General features: G+C 44.5%; 1 protein-coding gene across 1 annotated transcript in view; it reads right to left on the bottom strand.

Moving 5' to 3' along the window:
• The window catches only part of SERAC1 (serine active site containing 1), a 108,219-nt gene that overhangs the window by 48,873 nt on the left and 38,546 nt on the right, over positions 1-20,800 (bottom strand). The window contains exons 4-8 of the mRNA XM_083176348.1: positions 16,837-16,973; positions 16,062-16,154; positions 9,391-9,522; positions 8,317-8,444; positions 2,736-2,864 (exon numbers count right to left, since the gene is read on the bottom strand). Coding sequence (XP_083032474.1) covers positions 2,736-2,864; positions 8,317-8,444; positions 9,391-9,522; positions 16,062-16,154; positions 16,837-16,973 — 619 coding nt within the window. The remainder of the gene's footprint in view (positions 1-2,735; positions 2,865-8,316; positions 8,445-9,390; positions 9,523-16,061; positions 16,155-16,836; positions 16,974-20,800) is intronic.

Below are 20,800 nucleotides of genomic sequence, written 5' to 3'. Positions count from 1 at the left end.
TAATAGAGTCTAAAGACCATTTGTCTGATAAGGCGAGGTCAATTCTCGAGTAAGTGCCATGAACATGAGAATAGGATGTATAGTCCCTTCTGAAGGGTTTTTAACACGCCATATATCAAAGAGATCATATTCCGCTAGCAATTGGTGGAGACCCTTTGAGTGATCGTGGGGCCGACTGGAGGACATGGACTGAACACGTGTACTGTCTACAGAGGGGTCTGGGACCAGATTAAAGTCACCCCGGACCAGCAAGGCCCCTTTGAACATTTGCTGAACTTTGGAACAGAGCTTTCTGCAAAATAGGAGTTGCCTAGTGTTAGGGGCATAACAGGACACAATAGTCACATCTCTATTTTCGAGGGAGCCGGTTAAAATCAGGTATCTACCTTCAGGGTCAGAATATTGGGATGAGAGGGAAAATGTACAGTGGTGTGAAATTAAAATCGCAACCCCAGCCTTCATAGCTGGGCCATTAGCCATTTAGCAGTGCGGGTAATTTCTATCATGAAATAGAGGGGGAGCTGAGTCTATAAAATGAGTTTCCTGGACAGCTGCAATATGGACTTTATGCTTATAAAAATATTTGAGAGCTACAGATGGAGCCCCTCTCATTCAGTGCCAGTGCTTGCCAGCACCTCTCCTCTGGCGAGCACCGGCAGAGAGGGAATCCATTAAAACTGGAATGCGCACGCACGTCCCAGTCTTGGATGGCAGGGCAGCAGCATCCTGTCTCCGCTTCAGGGAGATGGGCAGGCTTTGGGGGGGAACACTCGACACTCGATATGAAGGGCCTTATTACCTTGCCCGTGCACCCGTTCCAGTGGACATATTGCAGTTCCCAAATGTAGAAAACCAATGATGACTTTTGAGGACTTTGAGCAGAAAATTACTTCTACACCGTTTTGAGCATCAGCTCGTCTTCAGGATGCATCGCTATGGCCCCTACACACAGAGCGATGTAGGGACATTTTCTAAGCGATCTAGGGAGATCGCTTAGAAAATACCCTGAAATCGGCCCGGGTGTAGGCCCCATAAGTTTCAAATTTATCATCTTAACTGCACTTTCATCTAATTCTCCGGAATTGACCCACAGGAATATTGGCAATCCAGTTATAGTGCTGGTTGCTTGAAGTGGGTAATATATTGTTTAAGATAACTATCGGTTTTCTTTTTTATTATGTTATTTACTATGAATAGTTCTAAATCTAAAAACCTTCCCATGGTTTTGCTACTTGATAATGTAAATTCCAAGTTTAGGTCATTGTGGTTAATATAAATCAGAAAGTTTATAATATCTTCTTTGGGCTTTTTACACAAAAAAAGACATCACTGTACATCAGCATTTTTAATTGTCTTAATATCTGTTGTTGTTCTAAATAATGAGTTCTTTCCATTGCACCACAACGAGATTTGTGTAACTGGGTGCAAATTATATGACCATTGTAGTTCCAAATTTTTGACGTTAGCATTTTTAGTCATACCAAAAATAGTTATGATGTAAAGCTATGATTAACCTTGTGAAATGTATTTATTCGTTTGAAATTGATATACAGTAATGGATGCCACTGTTCATCATGATTCTGTGCCCTTGGATATTAACTACAACACATGTATATGTAAATTTGTGAACAGTTTTTGACATATGTAATTAGATTGTATGTACTAAGCAACTCACTGAAACCTCTGAGGCACCATGTAAAAGATAATAATTAGTAGACCTCCAACCTGTGACATTGGAGTCTTCTCCTGATTCACAGACCTAAAACCAATGTTTGCTCTGTGCTGTGATATGCTTGCATGCTTCGAATGAAGCTGTGGAATGTATTGCACCAGTCTTCAAGAAGCAGAGTGGTTTGTTAGGAAAAATAACACCAAAGTACGCAGTTCAAACAAAAGGCCATTCCTATCAGATTTCCCCTGTTAAGCACTATTGAAGGTTAATGTGCCAGGGCTGCAGGAAAGGAGCCTACAATCCTCTGCTCTTCCTGGTAGTAGTACAACCACAGGCATCCTACTAAGCTATATATACATCAGGAAGATAGGACAATAACAACAATCAGGCAGGAGAGAGATGTTGTCCTAAGTACCCTACAAGTGAGTCTTATGGCATGTACACTTCTGTTTCCATGAATGGTTTAAGAATCATTTTGTCATCCAATATTGTATGCTATAAGGAATTGTAGGTCTTAAATTGTTTATACAGTAACATCTTCAACTCTGGCCTTCCCCTCTTTATTCTAGTGTTAACTGCCCATCTATTTTATCTTTTTTGTTGCACTCTGCTGTTCCTTTTCCAGCCATTAGCTCCTATCTCATTCAGAATCATACTGTATTACTTCTCCCTCTACTCACATGATCCCTCTGTTTGCACTGCCAATGTCTACTGCTTCATATCCTCCCTGAAAATCACTTCTTACTATCACATTGAGGAATTGTAATGGCCATTTCCCAACCTCTACAATGCCTTCCCGTTTTTTAATATACTTTCATTCAGCCTTTAAACAAATTTTGCTGGGATTGTGATTTCGGTATACCACAGATTGTTATAAAAATCATACTTCAGTAAATATTTATTTGGAACTCCTACAATTAAACATTTTTTTCTGGAGGATTTGCTTTTTATTATATACTGGTGAGTGGATCATACACCACTGTCCTGTACACGGCAGTGCTTACAAAAGAGGATAAATACAGCAAAAACGTGGTTGCAATTTTTGTAAAACATAATAACTTACCCGTTGGGCTGCCAGGGACTGACTGGTCTCTCTCATTGCTAATGATGTAAAGTACTTTATGCATTTGTCAAGTTCAGACTGAGGTAAGGAAGACAGTAATTGGCGTAGTTCCTCTTCTATCGAGTTATTCTGTAAACAAATGCGTACGGCATAGAGCTCAGATTCAAATAATGTACATTTTAATTATATGTGGAAGACTGAACTATTTATTTTATTTCTCATATGTGCAGGTAATTAACTGTATATATTGGTTTACTTATGATTTCAATTTACATTAGTTGGAACACAAGTGACAAACAAGCTTTAATACCAGACTTAGCAAACAAAATGAATTATTATTATAATTTATTATAATTTTATTTATAAGGCGCCACAAGTGTTTCGCAGCGCCGTACAAAGGAACAATACAGGGTGACAAAACTTGGCATAACATTGAATAAATAACAAAAATACAGTACAAATAAAAGAGCACCACAGTTCAATACACATTACAGCTTAAATGTAAGTAGTGAGGACCCAATCAACATACAACTAGAGGCTTGAGGCCAATGATGGAGATGAGTATGAAGATGGTCACTGGGTGTTGGAGTAAAGGAGAGCAGTGAGTGAAATGTGAAGAGAAGTGGGCTTTGACAACAGGAGGGAAGAGGGCCCTACTCGGAGGAGCTTACAATCTAGTAGGAAGGGGAGACAGACAGATTACAAGAGGTGCAAGCGAGGGGGTGGTGGTTATATAGCAGGATGTAAACAGGCAAGGGGTCGGAGAACCAGCTGGTTTATGCAGTGGAAGGGTACGCTTTGATGAAAAGGTGAGTTTTCAGTGCCCGTTTGAAGCTTTGCAAGGTCGGGGAGAGTCTAATGGAGCGAGGGAGTGCGTTCCACTGAAGGGGTGCAGCACGGGCAAAGTCCTGTACTCTAGCATGGGAAGCAGTGATCAGGGTGGAGGAGAGACGACAGTCGTCAGCTGACCGTAGAGGGCGGGAGGGTGTATGAATGGAGATGAGGTTAGAGATATATGGAGCAATGGAATTAGAGATGGCCCTGTATGTGAGTGTGAGGTGTTTGAAGAGGATTCTGTAGGGGAATGGAAGCCAGTGCAGATTTTGTTGAAGGGGAGTAGCAGAATTAGAGCGGCGGGAGAGGAAGATAAGCCTGGCTGCAGCATTGAGGACAGATTGGAGAGGAGCTAGTTGGGATTGAGCGAGGCCGGTGAGAAGAGCATTACAGTAATCAAGCCGTGAGATGACTAATGAGTGGATGATCAGCTTAGTTGCACTCTGTGAGAGAAAGGGCCTGATGCGAGCAATGTTGCGTAACTGGAACCGGCAAGAATGGGCCAGGGCTTGGATGTGGGGTGCAAAGGAGAGGGAGGAGTCAAGAGTGACACCCAGGCAGCGGAGTTGGGGAACAGGGGAGATGATGGTGTTGTTAACAGTGATAGAGATATTAGTAGGGGGCATAGCTCTGGGTGGGGGAAAGATAATAAGTTCGGTTTTGTCCATATTCAGCTTCAGAAATCGCTCTGACATCCAGGTAGAGATGGCAGCGAGGCAGTTGGAAACTTGAGAGAAAACAGTGGGGGACAGATCAGGAGAGGAGAGGTAGATTTGGGTGTCATCTGCATAGAGGTGATATTGGAAGCCAAAGGAGTTAATGAGTGCACCCAGAGAGGAAGTGTACAGAGAGAACAGAATGGGGCCAAGGACAGAACCCTGAGGGACCCCGACAGGAAGGATAGAAGGTGGTGAGGTAGAGCCAGAGGCAGAGACTGAGAAGGAACGGTTGAAGAGGTAAGAGGAAAACCAGTTAAAGACTGTGCCAGAGAGGCCAATGTTTTGGAGTGTGTGGAGGAGGAGAGGGTGATCCACAGTGTCAAAGGCAGCAGATAGGTCCAAAAGGATAAGCAGGGAGAAGTGACCCTTGGATTTGGCTGACAGCAGGTCATTGGTGACTTTCACTAGGGCAGTCTCAGTGGAGTAAAGTGGGCGAAAGCCAGATTGAAGGGGATCTAGGATGGAGTGGTCAGACAGGTAGCTGGTGAGACGCCTGTAAACCAGCCGTTCTAGTATTTTAGAGGCAAATGGGAGAAGAGAGATAGGGCGGTAGCTTGTGGGAGATAAAGGGTCCAGGTTAGGTTTTTTAAGAATAGGCGAGACCAGAGCGTGTTTGAAGGGTGAGGGAAAGATGCCAGTAGAAAGAGATAGGTTAGAGAGGTGAGCAAGGTGGGAGCAGCCAGTGGGGGAGAGGGAACTGAGGAGACGGGAGGGGAGAGGGTCCAAGGGACAGGTAGAGGGGGGAGAGGATGAGATGAGGGAGCGGACTTCCTCAGCTGTAGTAGGGCAGAAGGATGACAGAGTGGGGTAGTTGGTAGGGGAGGATGATTGGGGTGGGTGGGCAGCAGAGGGGGTATGGAAGGAGATATCATGTCGGATTACCTCAATTTTAGAGAGGAAGAAGGAGGCAAAGTCAGTGGCAGTGAGGGATGAAGGGAGGAGGGGTGGTGCAGGGCGAAGTAGAGTGTTGAAAGTATCAAAGAGACGTCGGGGATTGGAGGAATGGGAAGAGATGAGAGATTTGAAGAAAGATTGTTTGGTATAGGAGAGAGCAGCGCTGTAGGAGGAGAGAATAAACTTGAAATGGAGGAAGTCTTCCAGAGAGTGAGATTTCCTCCAGAGGCGTTCAGCAGAGCGTGCACATTTTTGCAAGAATCTAGTTATTTTGTTGTGCCAGGGTTGTGGTTTAGAGCGTCGAAGGGGAACAGTGTGGAGGGGGGCTACAGAGTCGAGAGCAGAGGTGAGAGAAGAGTAATAGAAAGAGGCAGCCTGGTTGGGGCAAGTCATGGTTGAGAGAGGAGAGAGGAAAGTCTCCAGGGAAGACAGGACAGTAGGGTCAAGAGACCCGAGGTTACGTCTGGTGACGGTGGGTCTGGGCAGTGAGGGGAGAGGGGAGGATGAGAGGGTGAAAGAGAGCAGATTATGGTCAGAGAGTGGGAAGGAAGAATTAGAGAAATCAGAGAGATTACAAAGGTGGGTGAAGACTAGGTCAAGGGAGTGTCCGAGATTATGAGTGGGGGTGGAGGTCCATTGAGAAAGTCCAAAGGAGGTGGTAAGGTCAAGAAGGTTAGAGGAGGCAGCATTATTGATGTCAATAGGAATGTTAAAGTCACCGAGGATGATAGAGGGGAGGTCAGAGGCAAGAAAGTGTGGAAGCCACGCAGCAAAGTTATCAAGGAAAGGGGAGCAGGGGCCAGGGGGGCGGTAGATTACAGCCACAAGGAGGTGAATGGGGTAGAAGAGGCGGATAGTGTGTACCTCAAAGGTGGAGAATGTGAGGGAGGGCTCAGGTGGGATGGCGCTGAAGGTGCAGTTGGGGGAGAGGAGGATGCCCACTCCTCCACCCTGGCGGCCATCCGGTCTGACCGAGTGTGTGAAGGAGAGGCCTCCATAAGAGAGGGCAGCAGGGGAGGTAGTGTCAGATGCAGACAGCCAGGTTTCAGTGATGGCAAGAAGGTTAAAAAAGTGGGAGATAAAGAGGTCGTGGATAGTAGGGAGCTTGTTGCAGACTAATCCAGCATTCCAGAGAGCACAGGAGAAAGGAAGGGAGGGGACAGGTGAGATAGTAATTAGGTTGTGTGGGTTGTGGGTGCGTGTGAAAGGTGTGGAAGTTGAGAGGGGGCGAGACCTGACAGCAAGGACTGGTATGGGACTGGATCTAGGAGCCATATTTCTGTGTAAAGTTGGTCAGGGTAGTGATATAGAGTGAGATTGGAGTGGCCTAGAATGAGCAGTGAGAAGGTGGTGTACTGGAAGTGTGGAGAGCCTACAGGAAGTATAGTTAATGTATAAGTGAGACAGAGGCAGTGTGTGACAGCATTTAGTTCAGCATGGAGATCAGTGTCCAGGTTGTGCAGACTGAAGGTGATGATGAGGCAGGTAACTCACTGCAGTATGTTGATTGCTGGGGTTGCAGATGGAGAACGAAGTGTTCTTTGTCCTCCTGTTTATCTCCTGTATATCTCCTATGTTATATTACTATAGTCTGCATACTTTACACTAGAATACTTCACAGCTAGAAGACACACAGCCAGAAGGCCTAACAGCCTAGCATATAGTGAATAAATAGCAGTACAGGTCCTAGTGATCCCCACCCCCTAACTCCACCCACACCTAATTGATTTATCAAGGTGTGATCAAAGACAGACCACTGCCCCCGCTAATACACAGACATTTCTTGTTTACTATATATTCCAAAGGGAATAATAAAAACAAAGCTTTGTGGAATAGCCCATACCTAACAGAATTTAGTAGCCATAGGGAGCAAAAAGTGGACAGAGATACAATTTGCAGCAGATTAAAGCCCATACCTAACAGAATTTAGTAGCCATAGGGAGCAAAAAGTGGACAGAGATACAATTTGCAGCAGATTAAAGCCCATACCTAACAGAATTTAGTAGCCATAGGGAGCAAAAAGTGGACAGAGATACAATTTGCAGCAGATTAAAGCCCATACCTAACAGAATTTAGTAGCCATAGGGAGCAAAAAGTGGACAGAGATACAATTTGCAGCAGATTAAAGCCCATACCTAACAGAATTTAGTAGCCATAGGGAGCAAAAAGTGGACAGAGATACAATTTGCAGCAGATTAAAGCCCATACCTAACAGAATTTAGTAGCCATAGGGAGCAAAAAGTGGACAGAGATACAATTTGCAGCAGATTAAAGCCCATACCTAACAGAATTTAGTAGCCATAGGGAGCAAAAAGTGGACAGAGATACAATTTGCAGCAGATTAAAGCCCATACCTAACAGAATTTAGTAGCCATAGGGAGCAAAAAGTGGACAGAGATACAATTTGCAGCAGATCAAAGCCCATACCTAACAGAATTTAGTAGCCATAGGGAGCAAAAAGTGGACAGAGATACAAGGCACCGACTGGTAGATAGCAACCAACTTAAAAACAATTTTCCTGGAGAAGGCCGAGCTATGACAGACAGCCCCAGTAAGGTTAGACAGGCTGCAGTCGCAGAGGGACACTGTGATCATTGGTCGTCATGTTCCTCTTAATCTGTGATCGCATTGCAGTTTGATGCACTGCAAATGCAGGCTGTGGGTGGTATATACCTCCTCCTGCATTTGCATTGCTTAAGGATTGCACATGTTAAGCTGGTGCGATCGGCTTAGCACATAGAATCCTTACTGAATTAGGCCCTCCACTTGTTAGTGCCCAGAAGCCCAGGCGATTAGGCCCTCCACTTGTTAGTGCCCAGAAGCCCAGGCTGAATAAGCCCTAGATATTAAAGCTTGAGGCTACCTCTCACTTTCACACCCTGTTAAATAAATAGGGCAATTTGAACTCTCCCCTTAATTTGGAACTATACAAGCTTGCATGAAGTGATATTTATATTGAACATGGTTTTGCATAGATCATGTATTCTATCAAGGAACAGTTCCAAAATAAGTAATGTGTCAGTACTGACACTAGTGATCACAACTGTAACATATACAGTACATGCTTGGGGAATATTAACAAATTATGCCAACTTTATAGTATGAAAATTTGTTAAAGCTGACCCCCTACTTACAGTTACATCATTTACTTTTGGCAAGGCTGGAGGTGGAAGGAAAAAACGAAGATCTACGTCTTTGCTTCTTGCTAAGCCAATTGTTGTTCTTCTATCACTTGCTTGTGCCACTGTTCTATACTGGTAATCTGCAAAAACACAGCACCTTGTGAGAACATAAAGATGGAAATTGTCAAAAGTGCTAAGTAAATTCAGGAATGACTTGTGAAATCGATATACAGTATCAGAGTGCATTTGTTGGCTGTTAGAATGTACATTGTATATCACAGATCACAGTATATACCATGGGTTGACAAAAAGCATCCCTCCAGCTGCTGGTGAACTACAACTTCCAAGCAATGGTTTTAGCATGCTCTGCCAGCAATATTGTGGCAGATGCGGAGATGTGTACTCCCATAACAGCTCTGTATATACTCTGCTTGTGTAGCATTAGGAGAGGATACACACTTAAATGCTATGCAGCTGAATAAAGTTTACTAAACCCAACTATGTGATATACAGTATATTCCAGACTTAAGACTTACAATGTACGTAGCCACCTGAGTATATTTTCTCCATTACAATAACACAGGGAAAAGGCTTGTCAGCTCCAATAAATAGCAAAATGATTTGTGTAAAAAAATACATTACGGTTAGCAAGCTCCCTCACATCGATGGGTTATTGTACAAAACACACTTTTTGCATGATTTTTTTCCCCCATTCACTTACACACAGGTTTCTGCACAAGTACTGATCTTTTCAAAAACATCCCAAAACATATTGCTCAATTCCAATTTCCATGATGAATTTTCTGATACAAATCATTGCAAAAGCAGTCACATATAGGGGTAGCCGTAATTTGTACAAAGGTAGCGAGCAATTTTGAGCCTGAGAAGGGTGCGAAATCAGGTGATGTTGCCAGCGTTTAAACAACGTGGTAGTGGCACCTCGCACCATTCACAAATAATTGGATGGCCCCATTTCTGCGAATGAGCTGAACATTTCCTTCCTATGGCAGTATACATACATTAATTGCCCCTACCAACAATTACATAGTCATGACTACCACTTTATAATAAAGAAAAGAATAATACCACGCAAGTAGTGGATCCCAGCCATTTTTTGGACAGCTTCCAAACGAATTGTTTTATCTGCTGACTGTGTGTCTTTCAAGAGAAGCCAAATAGGAAGCTCATGATCCTCAATATTTAATTTGTAGCATTGTTCTATAAAGAAAACAAATATAACATGTGACTTGTTCATCTTAAAAATGGTAGGCCTGTTATCATTACTTTAAAATTCCAATTTTTTCTTTTTTGAATAGTTGGGGGGAAAAAAACGATTCATGGACCTATAAAAAATACATATTCACTAAGCCCTCCATTCTCTGTAAGAACATACTGTAGATATACAGTACTAATCCAGGGACTCTCAACTCCAGTCTTCTAGTAACCCCAGCAGGTCATGTTTTGTGGATATTTTTAATCGTACACAAATAAGTTTGTCTATTTTGCTTTGTAAGTAATTATCCCACTTGTGTCCAGTCAGGAATCCAGAATATATGACCTGTTGGGGATACTGGAGAACTTGCTGACTTCATCTGGGGGACACTTCTTACCATGAGGGTTTTAGTGGTCAACATTAATGAGCCAATGTACTTAGTGCTATATAATTCCCTCCACCCCAGCCCCTTCCTCACTTTCAACTTAAAAAGCCTCAAGGATAAGTTGAATAAAAAGCTACAAGCATCCTTCTCGTATACTCAAACAATTTGGGAGAGATCAAAATGTCTCCAAAATGAAATGAGCATTAACTGGTAGGTTTCAAAAATTCTTGGTGTTGTCTGACTGAATTCTTATCCGTTTCCCCGGAAACCAATACGAGCTGTTCTGAGCCTTCTTTAATGTGCTCAGATCAGCTCTTAGCGGTTTATGTGAAGTCCCACATTTATGGAAAGACTTTATTCTTTCTTAGACCATGCTCCCTGAAAATGGTGGTTCGCCATGGCCAACCCCCATTCCTGGAGACTGGCATCGATAGTGAGCTATAGCCAGTCCAGGGAAAATAAATTTCTGTATTTGCTCAGGTTTTCCGCATGAATCTACAACATAAATGACTGTCTTGTGTCTAGGGATATAGTAATGTAATGGGATGTTTTGATAGCTGATGGTTGAAACCAGACCAATTCTTTAAAATATCTAATTGGAACACCCTGGAATGAAATATTGTATACTGGATACTTTCAAATGAAAATACTATTTTCCCTAAAAGTTGTATGCGCAAGAGAAATGTTGTCCCAAAATTCTTACTTTTTGAATGTCTTAATTTATCTTCAGTTAGAAAAACCCTGGCAAATTTTCTATTGCATATGAGACCCACAAATCTCCATCTGCTGTCTGGAAAGTAACCTGTACTTTATACAATTCATAACCCAGACACTTCTAGTGCCCTTACAGGATCTGTCTGAAGCACAACTTCTGAATCAGCTTTAAACAGTAAATCATCTAAGTAAGGTTTATGTTTATTCCCTTTTCCCTCAGGAGACCCATTGTATCGGCCATTACTTTTGTAAGTAACTGCTGCTAGCCTAAAAGGCAGAACTAAATATGGCATTCTTTAACGGCTAAACAGACTCTGATGGCGTTCCCAAATGATTAGATGAAGGTAGGTATCCTTGATGACTATACAGTGGCATACGTTTGTTCCAGTTACCTGGAGGCAAGATATTTATTGGTGTCCCCCCCTCTCGCACACACAACCCTTTATAACCTTAAATAAAATATATATTTCTGTTAAGAAATATAGGTAGATCGATATATAGATAGAGAACACATATATCTTTCAGAACTTAGCCACATAAGCAATATCTTTGGCTTTTAAATAACTGATTTAAACTTGCAGGGGGAGGAAAGGTGCCCCCTTGGCAGCAGGAGCCCGGTGGCAGATGACTCCATTGCCTCCCAGAGTTCTGCCTTTGTGACTATACATGCCAATACCTCATTTGCCTCAATTCCTTTTATACCTGAATTTATACACCCCATTCTAAATGTATTTAATCTTAGTTTTGTATTTAATTCCTCCAGATTAAAATTGGTATGCGACTCCCATCTGGATTGGGGACTAAACATAGATTTGAATCAAATCCCATCTTTCTTGAATCCTGAAAGTGTTTTTTGTCATAATTTAACTCTATACAGATGTGTTCTTTTTGTTATTATTGCCATGATGAACACCTAGCATAGTAGGGCACATGATATATTTATGCTTCTGCTATGCATTCAATTCCATGGAACCGGCATATATGCCCACCACCCCATTAATTCCCATTTGATGTGGATGAGCGAGCCATGCCACGCAGTGTTTATATTACAGTCACGCTACAGAACACTGCTATTCAAAGCAAAGCTATAGTGGGACACATCTTTACACTTATGTTTGTCACTCGGACTGTTAAAAATAAATATCCTTGGTGTTATAACCAATATGCAAATTACATAACCTCTTTCTATTATGTCTGTTACCCATTTGTTTGTGGAAGACATTCCTGCTTGGTCCATGAATGACAATAGATGGACTTCTACATGAAAAATCTCTTGGTGTATGCCCTACACTTCATACAGATTTATCCTAGGACTTTGATGTATGTTTCCCTTGATTCTTTCTAGCTGTCCTAGGTTGTTTACCGGTTGACCTGAAACCGCTGGCCATGGTAAACTGACTTGAAGGGTCTTTAAAGGATGGGCAAAATGTCCTGTTTAAGGTTTTAAATTATTTTTTAAATGGTAAAAGGCCACCTGTGGACTTAGAAATCCCTTTGTCTAAACCAGGACCAATTTAAAGTTTACCCTCAATTGGTAAGCTCTTCAAAAAAATATATATATTTCTGTATTCACATCCCATGATTTCAACCATAACTCATCTAGCCATTATTGCTATACTGTACCTGGAATTTTGGGCTGCAAAAAGATCTATGGCAGCCTAAGCCAAGTTGTTCCTCCATAAGCCACAAGGCAAGGGTGTGAGGTGGTTCAGGGTTGCTGCTGAAAGTGGGTGGCCAGGTGCAGGGGTTATGGTGGAAGGGGGTCGGGCGGCCGTGGTGCCACCTGCACAGCATGACCTCTGACCATCACACTATGCAAAGCTATATGTTCGAGTTCGGGAACAGCTTGGCAGCGTCTGAGCGGATGCATGCACTGTGTAATCCTCTTCCGATGGGGACCGGGGATGGTTCCTCTTCCGGTGGGGGCCGGGGATGGTCGCATGCACGTGGAGCTCCGGTCCCCCATCCACGGAGCTCCACCATCCCCGGCCTCCGGAGCGGCGGGCAGCGTGACGGCGGAGAGGGGAGGGAGGAGGCAGCGCTGTGCACCCCCGGCGGCAAGCGCTGCAAATGGCACCCCCCGGCGGGACGGCAGGCGCAGCACCATCGGCCTGCGGGCGGGCGACTTCCCCCAGTTGGGGAAGCACACTGTGGAGCTCCCGCTCCATCCACGGAGCTCCCATCCCCCGGCCCCCCACTGCTGGAATTGAATCGCGCCCATTGAAGCTGTGAAGGTCAGCAGGAGAGAGGGATCCCCCAGGCAGCGGCAGTCCGGCCTAGCGGAGACCCCACATGGATGTATGGAGGAGGCCTCAAGCCGAGCAGGCCACAAGCGCAATGGCTGATGAGGACCCCCGTCCACCAGGCTCCCGGCGACCATCGGAGGGAGAAGTGAGGGGAAGCTGCGTGAGGACACCAGCGGAAGCCCCCCCTCCCCCCCCCCAGCTTGCAGTTTCATCCCCAGGAGAGAGACCACAGGAGAGGGAGCCTCTGCCCTCAGGAGACCAGCGGTGGCTCCCTTTTCTGCAGGCCCAGTCTCCAGCCCCAGGCCCCACTCGACTCGACCTGACTCTGCCCTGGCTCCCAGTGACTCTCTCTCCCCCACCAACTCCAGCCCCAGGCCTCACTGACTCTGCCCAGGCCTCAGTGACTCTCTCCAACCCCCTCGCCGCCGCCACCACCCACGCTACCCGCGGCTCTCCCTAAAGGAAGATTCAAGAGGGCGCCACAATGGCTGCCTAGGAACTGTGCACTCAGCCATATGTATCCCTTGTCCCTATGTGATAACTGTACTGTCTCTGCTACAACTGTGCTGTCTTTGCCCACACTGTTACCACATACTGTGCTCATAATGTTACCCACCTGGCTGCTGCAACGACCACTGGCGCCGCTGATGGCTGCCTAGGCGCTGTGCAGCTCAGCGGGTATGTGTCCCCTGTGTGATAACTGTACTGTCCCTGCTTATATTGTTACCCACCAGCTGCTGCAACGACCACTGGCGCCACGGATAAAAATTATACAGCGCTGGGTTGTACTGAATAAAGGGCTAACACATTTTAGCCATATATAAACATTTATTACATATCATTAAAACATTAAAAAATTGACATTTTTAGAGAATTCTCTATATCACCAATGGGGAATGGGTAGGGGCAAGTGGAAAAGTAATGCTCCAGTGGGTAGAAAGATGAATCAGTTCAGATCCACCTGCAGTGGTGGAATATTTACCAAGTTGTATTCGGCAGTCTCTCTCCTGTATACTAGGGAGGAGGAAGGATGAAGTCCCGGCAGAATATCCAGCGAGTGGCGGATCCAAATTTACTCAGAAAGACCACAAGGAGTTTTTTTTCGGGTTTTAGATGGTGTCAGGCAACCCAGATGTGTCTTTGTGATGAAGAATGCTGAGATTGTGGAATCCTTGAATCATTAGGCTGGTCCGGGAAGATGAATAAAGTGCAGATGCAAACTCAGATGGATAAAGTGCAGATGCAGATGATACTGATGGCAGCTCAACGCGTTTCGACGTGTTGGCACGTCTTCTTCAGGAGCAATAATGCTTATTGCTCCTGAAGAAGACGTGCCAACACGTCGAAACGCGTTGAGCTGCCATCAGTATCATCTGCATCTGAACCCGAAACGTGGCGAGCGCAGCGAGCCCGCGAGGGGCGGCGGTACGCGTCCTACGACCTTTTCATACCCCCACTATCCACGTCGGCGTGGAGTTGAGAATAGAATAGTGTGGCGAGCGCAGCGAGCCACCGAGCCCGAAGCGTGGCGAGCGCAGCGAGCCCTGCGAGGGGACGCGGATACCTGTGAAGCCCGCGAAGGGACGCGTTTACCTGTGAAGGTATCCGCGTCCCCTCGTCACGCTTCGGGCTCGGTGGCTCGCTGCGCTCGCCACACTATTCTATTCTCTACTCCACGCCGACGTGGATAGTGGGGGTATGAAAAGGTCGTAGGACGCGTACCGCCGCCCCTCGCGGGCTCGCTGCGCTCGCCACGCTTCGGGTTGACGTTGATCGTGGGGTGGCATTAACAATTGTGGGGGCCATTTCACACTTCAGGGTGGCTATTTGGCCTCTGTGGGCCATTTAACATTGTTTCCTATGGAAAAATCGGGTCAATTGAGGCATTGAACAGGAAAATCGGGTCAATTGAGACATTTAACATTGTTCCCTATGGGAAATCGCGGGCATCGCGTCGGTCGCGTCGCACCCGATTTTTAGTGCATTCAATGCCCGCGATTTTTTTACCTGCGATGCCCACGATCAAAATCGTGGGCGCCGTGCTAGGTAAAGAGTACCGATTTTATATAATGGATAGCTAAAACTGTTGGAGGGCCATGAGTTTGACACCACTGCTATAGGCAGTGCAAATGATAGAACCCATGCTGGCTCCTTAGTCTACTTTTCAGACATGATATACAAACGCCAGAGCTTGTGCCACTTGCCAGTAAAGAGCGATAGAGCACACTGGTACATACTGGGGACCCTAAGGCAAACAAGTGAGGGGGAAAACACTTGGGGACTAAGGGGAAAATTTATTAAACTTGGTGAAGTGATAAAGTGTCTGTTTTTTATCACCGGCCAATCAGATCCTAACTGTGAAGTTACAGGCTTGGTTTGAAAAATAACAGGTAGGAGCGGATTGGCCGGTGATAAAAACCAGACACTATATCACTTCACCGAGCTTAATAAATCTACCCCTAACTAACTACCCTTCAGCACTTAATGAAAAACTGAGGATGGATTAGAAGGAAGGAGCTTCTAGCTTATTAAGTTCTGACACATCCATACCTCACTAACCACATGTGTAAGCAAGTGTCCCATAGATGAGGAAGAGAAATACATATAATGAGTTTTTAGTATATCTTTATATGCTAAATAGTCTCTCAATAACTAGTTCTGACATTTAAAACTGAAGTGTGGGGACTGATCTCCAGTGGCTTCACAAGGTGGGTCCTAGGTGGTGACAGAAAAATCCCAGCTCTTCAGTAGCTACAGGAGTTGGGTTCTGCAGGGTGATATTCTCCTGTAAAAGGAAGTGCCTGCACTACAGGCAACTTAGTCTCTGAGGGCCGCCAGCATCTCCGGAAATGCTGGCTGTCCCCAGAGTGATGTAACAAAGATTTACATTAGGCCACACACACTTTTCAGACAGGTGCATCTCTGGCATGATGGAGGAATGTAGATCGCTCACTAGGTGTCACTGGGGGCAGACAGTACCTTCCGGGCCTGCGGAGTCTCAGAAACAGGGGTTGGGCTGTGAGACCATGCCCCCTCCCAACGAGGTCATGTCCCTTTTCCCAGGCATGTACTGTATATCATATCAGAGAGACTAGTGATGCCTCTGTATACTATATATGCACAAAGAATACCACTATACTGTAAGTTATCTGCAATTGGTAATTATGATGAAAATGTTGCCTTATAATAAGTACAGTACCATTATCATGCTTTCTTTTGAAGAGCTGTGTAGAAGCTTCCAGAGCTTTTCTGGCTGTTTTATGAAGCTCTTTTCTCACTTTGTTTGTGATACCTAAAACACAAAAAATAAGACATTAACAGGGCTATCAATCTAATGGTTAGTACGTGGTGGAGAAACCAAAGTTTTCATTGGATTTGCATTGGAAGTCTATGATAGAGATATTGCAAAACAAGAGTTTTAAAATAAGGTAAACGGTTGGAGAGGGCACATTTTAGTATTTGCTGCAGTGGAGAACTGGGCACAGATATATACACTCTGCAAAACTTATTTGAATGTTGGGAAGGTATGTATGAAATAAATGATCTCAAACAGCATTCTCAAGTAGGAATGGTCATTGTTGCCACTGCCATCGATGGTTGCTATCGATGGCAATAGTGCAACTCACCATTGATAGTGGCAAACTATGCAATGGATGACATCAATATTTTTTCCTATCGATAGTCATCAATTTTCTCTGACTGATTGGCCTGTGGGCTAATCAAAACATAGAGGTGGGGCTTCACGGCTTTCAGGGGCAGAGCTATGCTGCATGTCCTGGCCACTTGGGGAATGTTGATGGTTGACATCGATGGAGGGAAAATATCTGGTTCTCCCCATTGATGGCAAAACTATTCTACAACCATTATTGATTTAAATTCATCGATGGTCGATGGCGATCCCTACTCTCAAGTTTGTTTAGCTCAGTAACAATACACATTATTGTAGCTAGTGTGAGAGTGCAAATGTTTCTTACCTTGGAAATGATTTTGATCTAATGAAACATCTTGCAAGTAAATATATGACTTTAGATGCTCCTGCTGTGCTGCCTGAGTGTCCAATGTAATAGCTCTTCTTAGAGACTGGATCTCATAGGTGATAAATAAACAACCTCTAGAAAAAAAAAAGGAATAAAAAGCTTTAAGCAGAGCTACAACAAATATCAGGTTCTTATTAGAACTACAGCCATTGTGAAAAGAACTTCTGCTCAAATACCCCCTGAAAGCCCATCTAATGTTTATTAGACCCGTGTGGTGAATATGTAATGAGAAGCAATTTAGTCAAATGTTTTTCTGCAAATATTTAGCTATTTTTAAAACCAGCAGATTTACTGAAGGTAACAATGACAAACTGGCATAATCCACAATGACATCTTATTACACAATGACATTTCAACATGTGAAACTTATAAAGCCCAACAGAACGGGCTGAGAAATCATGCCAAATGGGATGTGTTTGACACCCCGTCCAACCAGATGCACTGTCCCGTGCGCATCGGGTCAGACCTTACAGGAACTGCTGCAGGTTACACCTGTCGGATCAGACCCATCAGGGGCACTTTGCGTGTCCTCTTTAGCACCCATTATGTGTTAGGTCCGATCAGTAGGTGTGTGCCAGAGGTGAAGCACCGCTGGTACACACCTACGTGAAGGGGAGGGCAGCATGGGGTCCGGGCTGCGCTGAGCACCAAGGGTGCAGAGCTGTGGAGGGGCAGGCAGTCCGCAGTGTCCGTGAAGTGCTGACCAGAGAGTTGGTCAGCAGCTGGCCTATCTTTTGTTTTCATTTTCAAATTCTGCCACCACTGTCCGCTCAGCACTTCCAGGACACTGCGGACAGCCACGACATTGCCCACGTTTTTTTTTCATTCTCCTGCCCCCGCAGCTCCCTGGGAATTATTACATAAGATAAATTGCATGCATCATTGGGGCAGTACGGATGATGTAATGGTTAGCATTGCTGCCTCACAGCATTGTGGTCATGGGTTCGATTCCCACCATGTGTGGAGTTTGTATATTCTCCCCGTACTTGCGTGGGTTTCTTCTGGGTACTCCTGTTTCCTCCCACAATCCAAAAATATACTGGTAGGTTAATTGGCTTCCAACAAAATTAACCCTAGAATGTCTGTGTGTGCGTGTACATGTGGTAGGGAATATAGAATCTAAGCTCCAATGGGGCAGGGACTGATGTGAATGTTGAAATATTCTCTGTAAAGCGCTGCTGAATATGTGTGCGCTATATAAAAAAAGTTAATAAATAAATAATGCATAAAGTGCCAAATCCAAGGCGGGAGTTCGGACAATTCGGCCTAATGTATGGAAACCACAAGGTTTTACAAATCATAAAAACAGCTTGCTGTATTAGCCTTGCCCCGTTATGAAAAATATTAGCAACTGTTCCCCTTTGTTGATTGAATTATTAAATTAGGGTATGTCCACAATATTTCCATTTCTGCCCCTAATTTATTCCATAGTTTAGTGGTAAACATTATTCAGTTACCTATTTTCTCTTTTTCTTAATCCAATAAAATCCATAGTATAGAAAAGGAACAGTACAGACCACTTCTGAGAGAGCTAACAAATGAAAATGTGTTAATTCTAGGTAGTATGTCTAAATAATAGGACAAAGGTAATATGATCACTATATTAGGTCCCAATTAAAACTATTCATGAAGCACACACTTGTAGCGCCTCCACAATGAACAACTTTATCAATTATGCCCTGGTACCAATCGCACAGATGAAGATTGTAAGCTTGCAGCAGGGCTCTCCTACCTCCAAGTCTGTCTGTTGTTACCCAGTTTGTTTTATCACTTTCTACTATTGTAAAGCGCAACAAATCTTCTAACGTTTTCATATATTATAACTAGAGACAGGATTATATGCAACATAAAAAGCTTGAAATATGCATGAAAAATACTTAAAATATGCATGAAAAGTGTTAAAATATGCTACATTAAAAAGTAGAAAAAGTAATTTTTAACTTATTTATTGAAAAATCAGCATAAAATTAGTTGCAAATAAACCTCAAATATTGGCCCACAGTATCTGCAGATGTCTAGTGCTATACACAGGATTTTTTTTTCTTCCTGGCTACTACAGCAGACTGCAGCATCCAAAGCTCTTCTTGCATCAAATACACGGACCCTCATCTCCAGCGCCGATGGATCAAATGTCAGCATAGCATGTGAGGGCAGCGCAGTGGAAGGCTTCCTCCCTCCGCCACATACTCACTGTGACACAGCATTTCCTCCGCGCTGCGTGATGTCACAACCCTTCTGCCCGCCTCCTCTGCTGCAGAAGTCTGTCTCTTGGCGTAAAGTCCCAGGCCAGGGGAAGGCAAAGGTTCAGGAGCTTTGTAATGGCATCCGCCCGACTGACTTTTATCAACATGGATTGGCAGCCTAGAGCAGTGTCAGACATATCGTACATCCAAGGTTCCTCATATTGCCCCATCATGCACACTCTACCACTATCTGGCCAGCAGCAGCAGGGCAAAGTAGTGCTGTGACTCGCGGGTGGAAAGAGGGCAGGGCCTAAAATATGCACCATCACTAGATTTTAGGTAAAATATGCAATAATCAGTGAGAATGGGCAAAATATGCAAATACATATAATCCTGTCTCTAATTATAACATTGTATACAGCGGTCTGAGAAAGGCCTTGACAAGGGGATCCATATAAAAGGGGGCTGCTAGACAGGACTTCTGCTCGCACATGTCAGGTAATGCTAGCTGAAATCTAACTACTTCCACAATGCATGGGGTGGGGGAGACAATGTATTTTCTTTTCCCACTACTACCTCTCCCCTTCAAGCAACTGAGTAATATCAATAAACTATTCAAGCATTTGCAAATATATATATATATATATCGGTCTGTTGTGCGAGGCAGAAGGAAGCCTGCATTAGGAGGAGGTGCAGGTCCTGATATGCCACATGGAGCATTATGGGGTTGCTGAGTTGTCACAATTGTTATGAAATGACAGGTGTGTGTGTGTGTGTGTGTGTGTGTGTGTGTGTGTGTGTGTGTGTGTGCGCATCATGTATCCCTCTCGCAAGGTCACAAAATTCCGGAATTAGGTTTATTTACGTGCAGATCCTCAAAGGTGATTTATTATTTATAATGCCCTTGTGGCACTATATTATATATATTTTGTTGAGTAAGTTTGCTGGGCTGTCATAATCAAACTGAAGGAACCTTGCTCTAAAATAATACCGGGGAAAAAGCATATTTAATTAAATTCTCAATAATACAACAAATTATAGTATGGGCCTGATTCTGGTTCACTTGCATAGGCGTGCGCACAGGGGGTGCCAAGGGCGCACAGGCACCTCCTAATGACCGGCACCCCCCGCACAATTGCAGCACCTGCTAATGACCGTCAGCTACAGTGCCCCCTTCCCCGGCTGGCTAGCAGTACCTGCGCTGTCCTGGCTGCAGTGGCTGTGCTCCTTCAGCACGAGGTTTTTTTAAAAGGGGGCGTGGCCAAGGAGGTTGGTAATTAGGCCACGCCCCTGACATGTCCTGTGCTCGGGTGGAGACGGACTAGTGAAGCAGCAGCCTCCCTAGTGAACTGTGGCAGGCTGGCTCCTGGCTGAAGCCTGCAGGTAATGTGTGCAGAGACTGGGGACAAGTGAATAAGGTTGTGTGTGACATATACTGTGAGGGAATAGTACGCTGTGTGTGAGAATGCAGTGAGGGGGAGTGAGCAGAACAAGGGGCCTGATTCAGGATCGTTCACTAAGTAGCAATCTTTTGCTGCTTAGCAAGTGGAACACCGCCTGCCAAACCCCTGTATAATGTGAATATGGTCAGTTTGTGCTGTGTATTGTGAATATGGATCATCACTACTGTGTAATGGGAACGCCCAGTAGGCGTGATGAACACGCCCCTCCAATGGTGCACCCCCTAAGGAAATGGTCTGCGCACACCTATGTTCACT

Source organism: Crinia signifera, chromosome 3 (assembly GCF_055691185.1).
Source record: "Crinia signifera chromosome 3, ASM5569118v1, whole genome shotgun sequence".
NCBI classification, from domain to species: Eukaryota; Metazoa; Chordata; class Amphibia; order Anura; family Myobatrachidae; genus Crinia; species Crinia signifera.
Note: the sequence above shows the minus strand (reverse complement) of the source record. Positions and strands in the feature narration are given on the sequence as shown.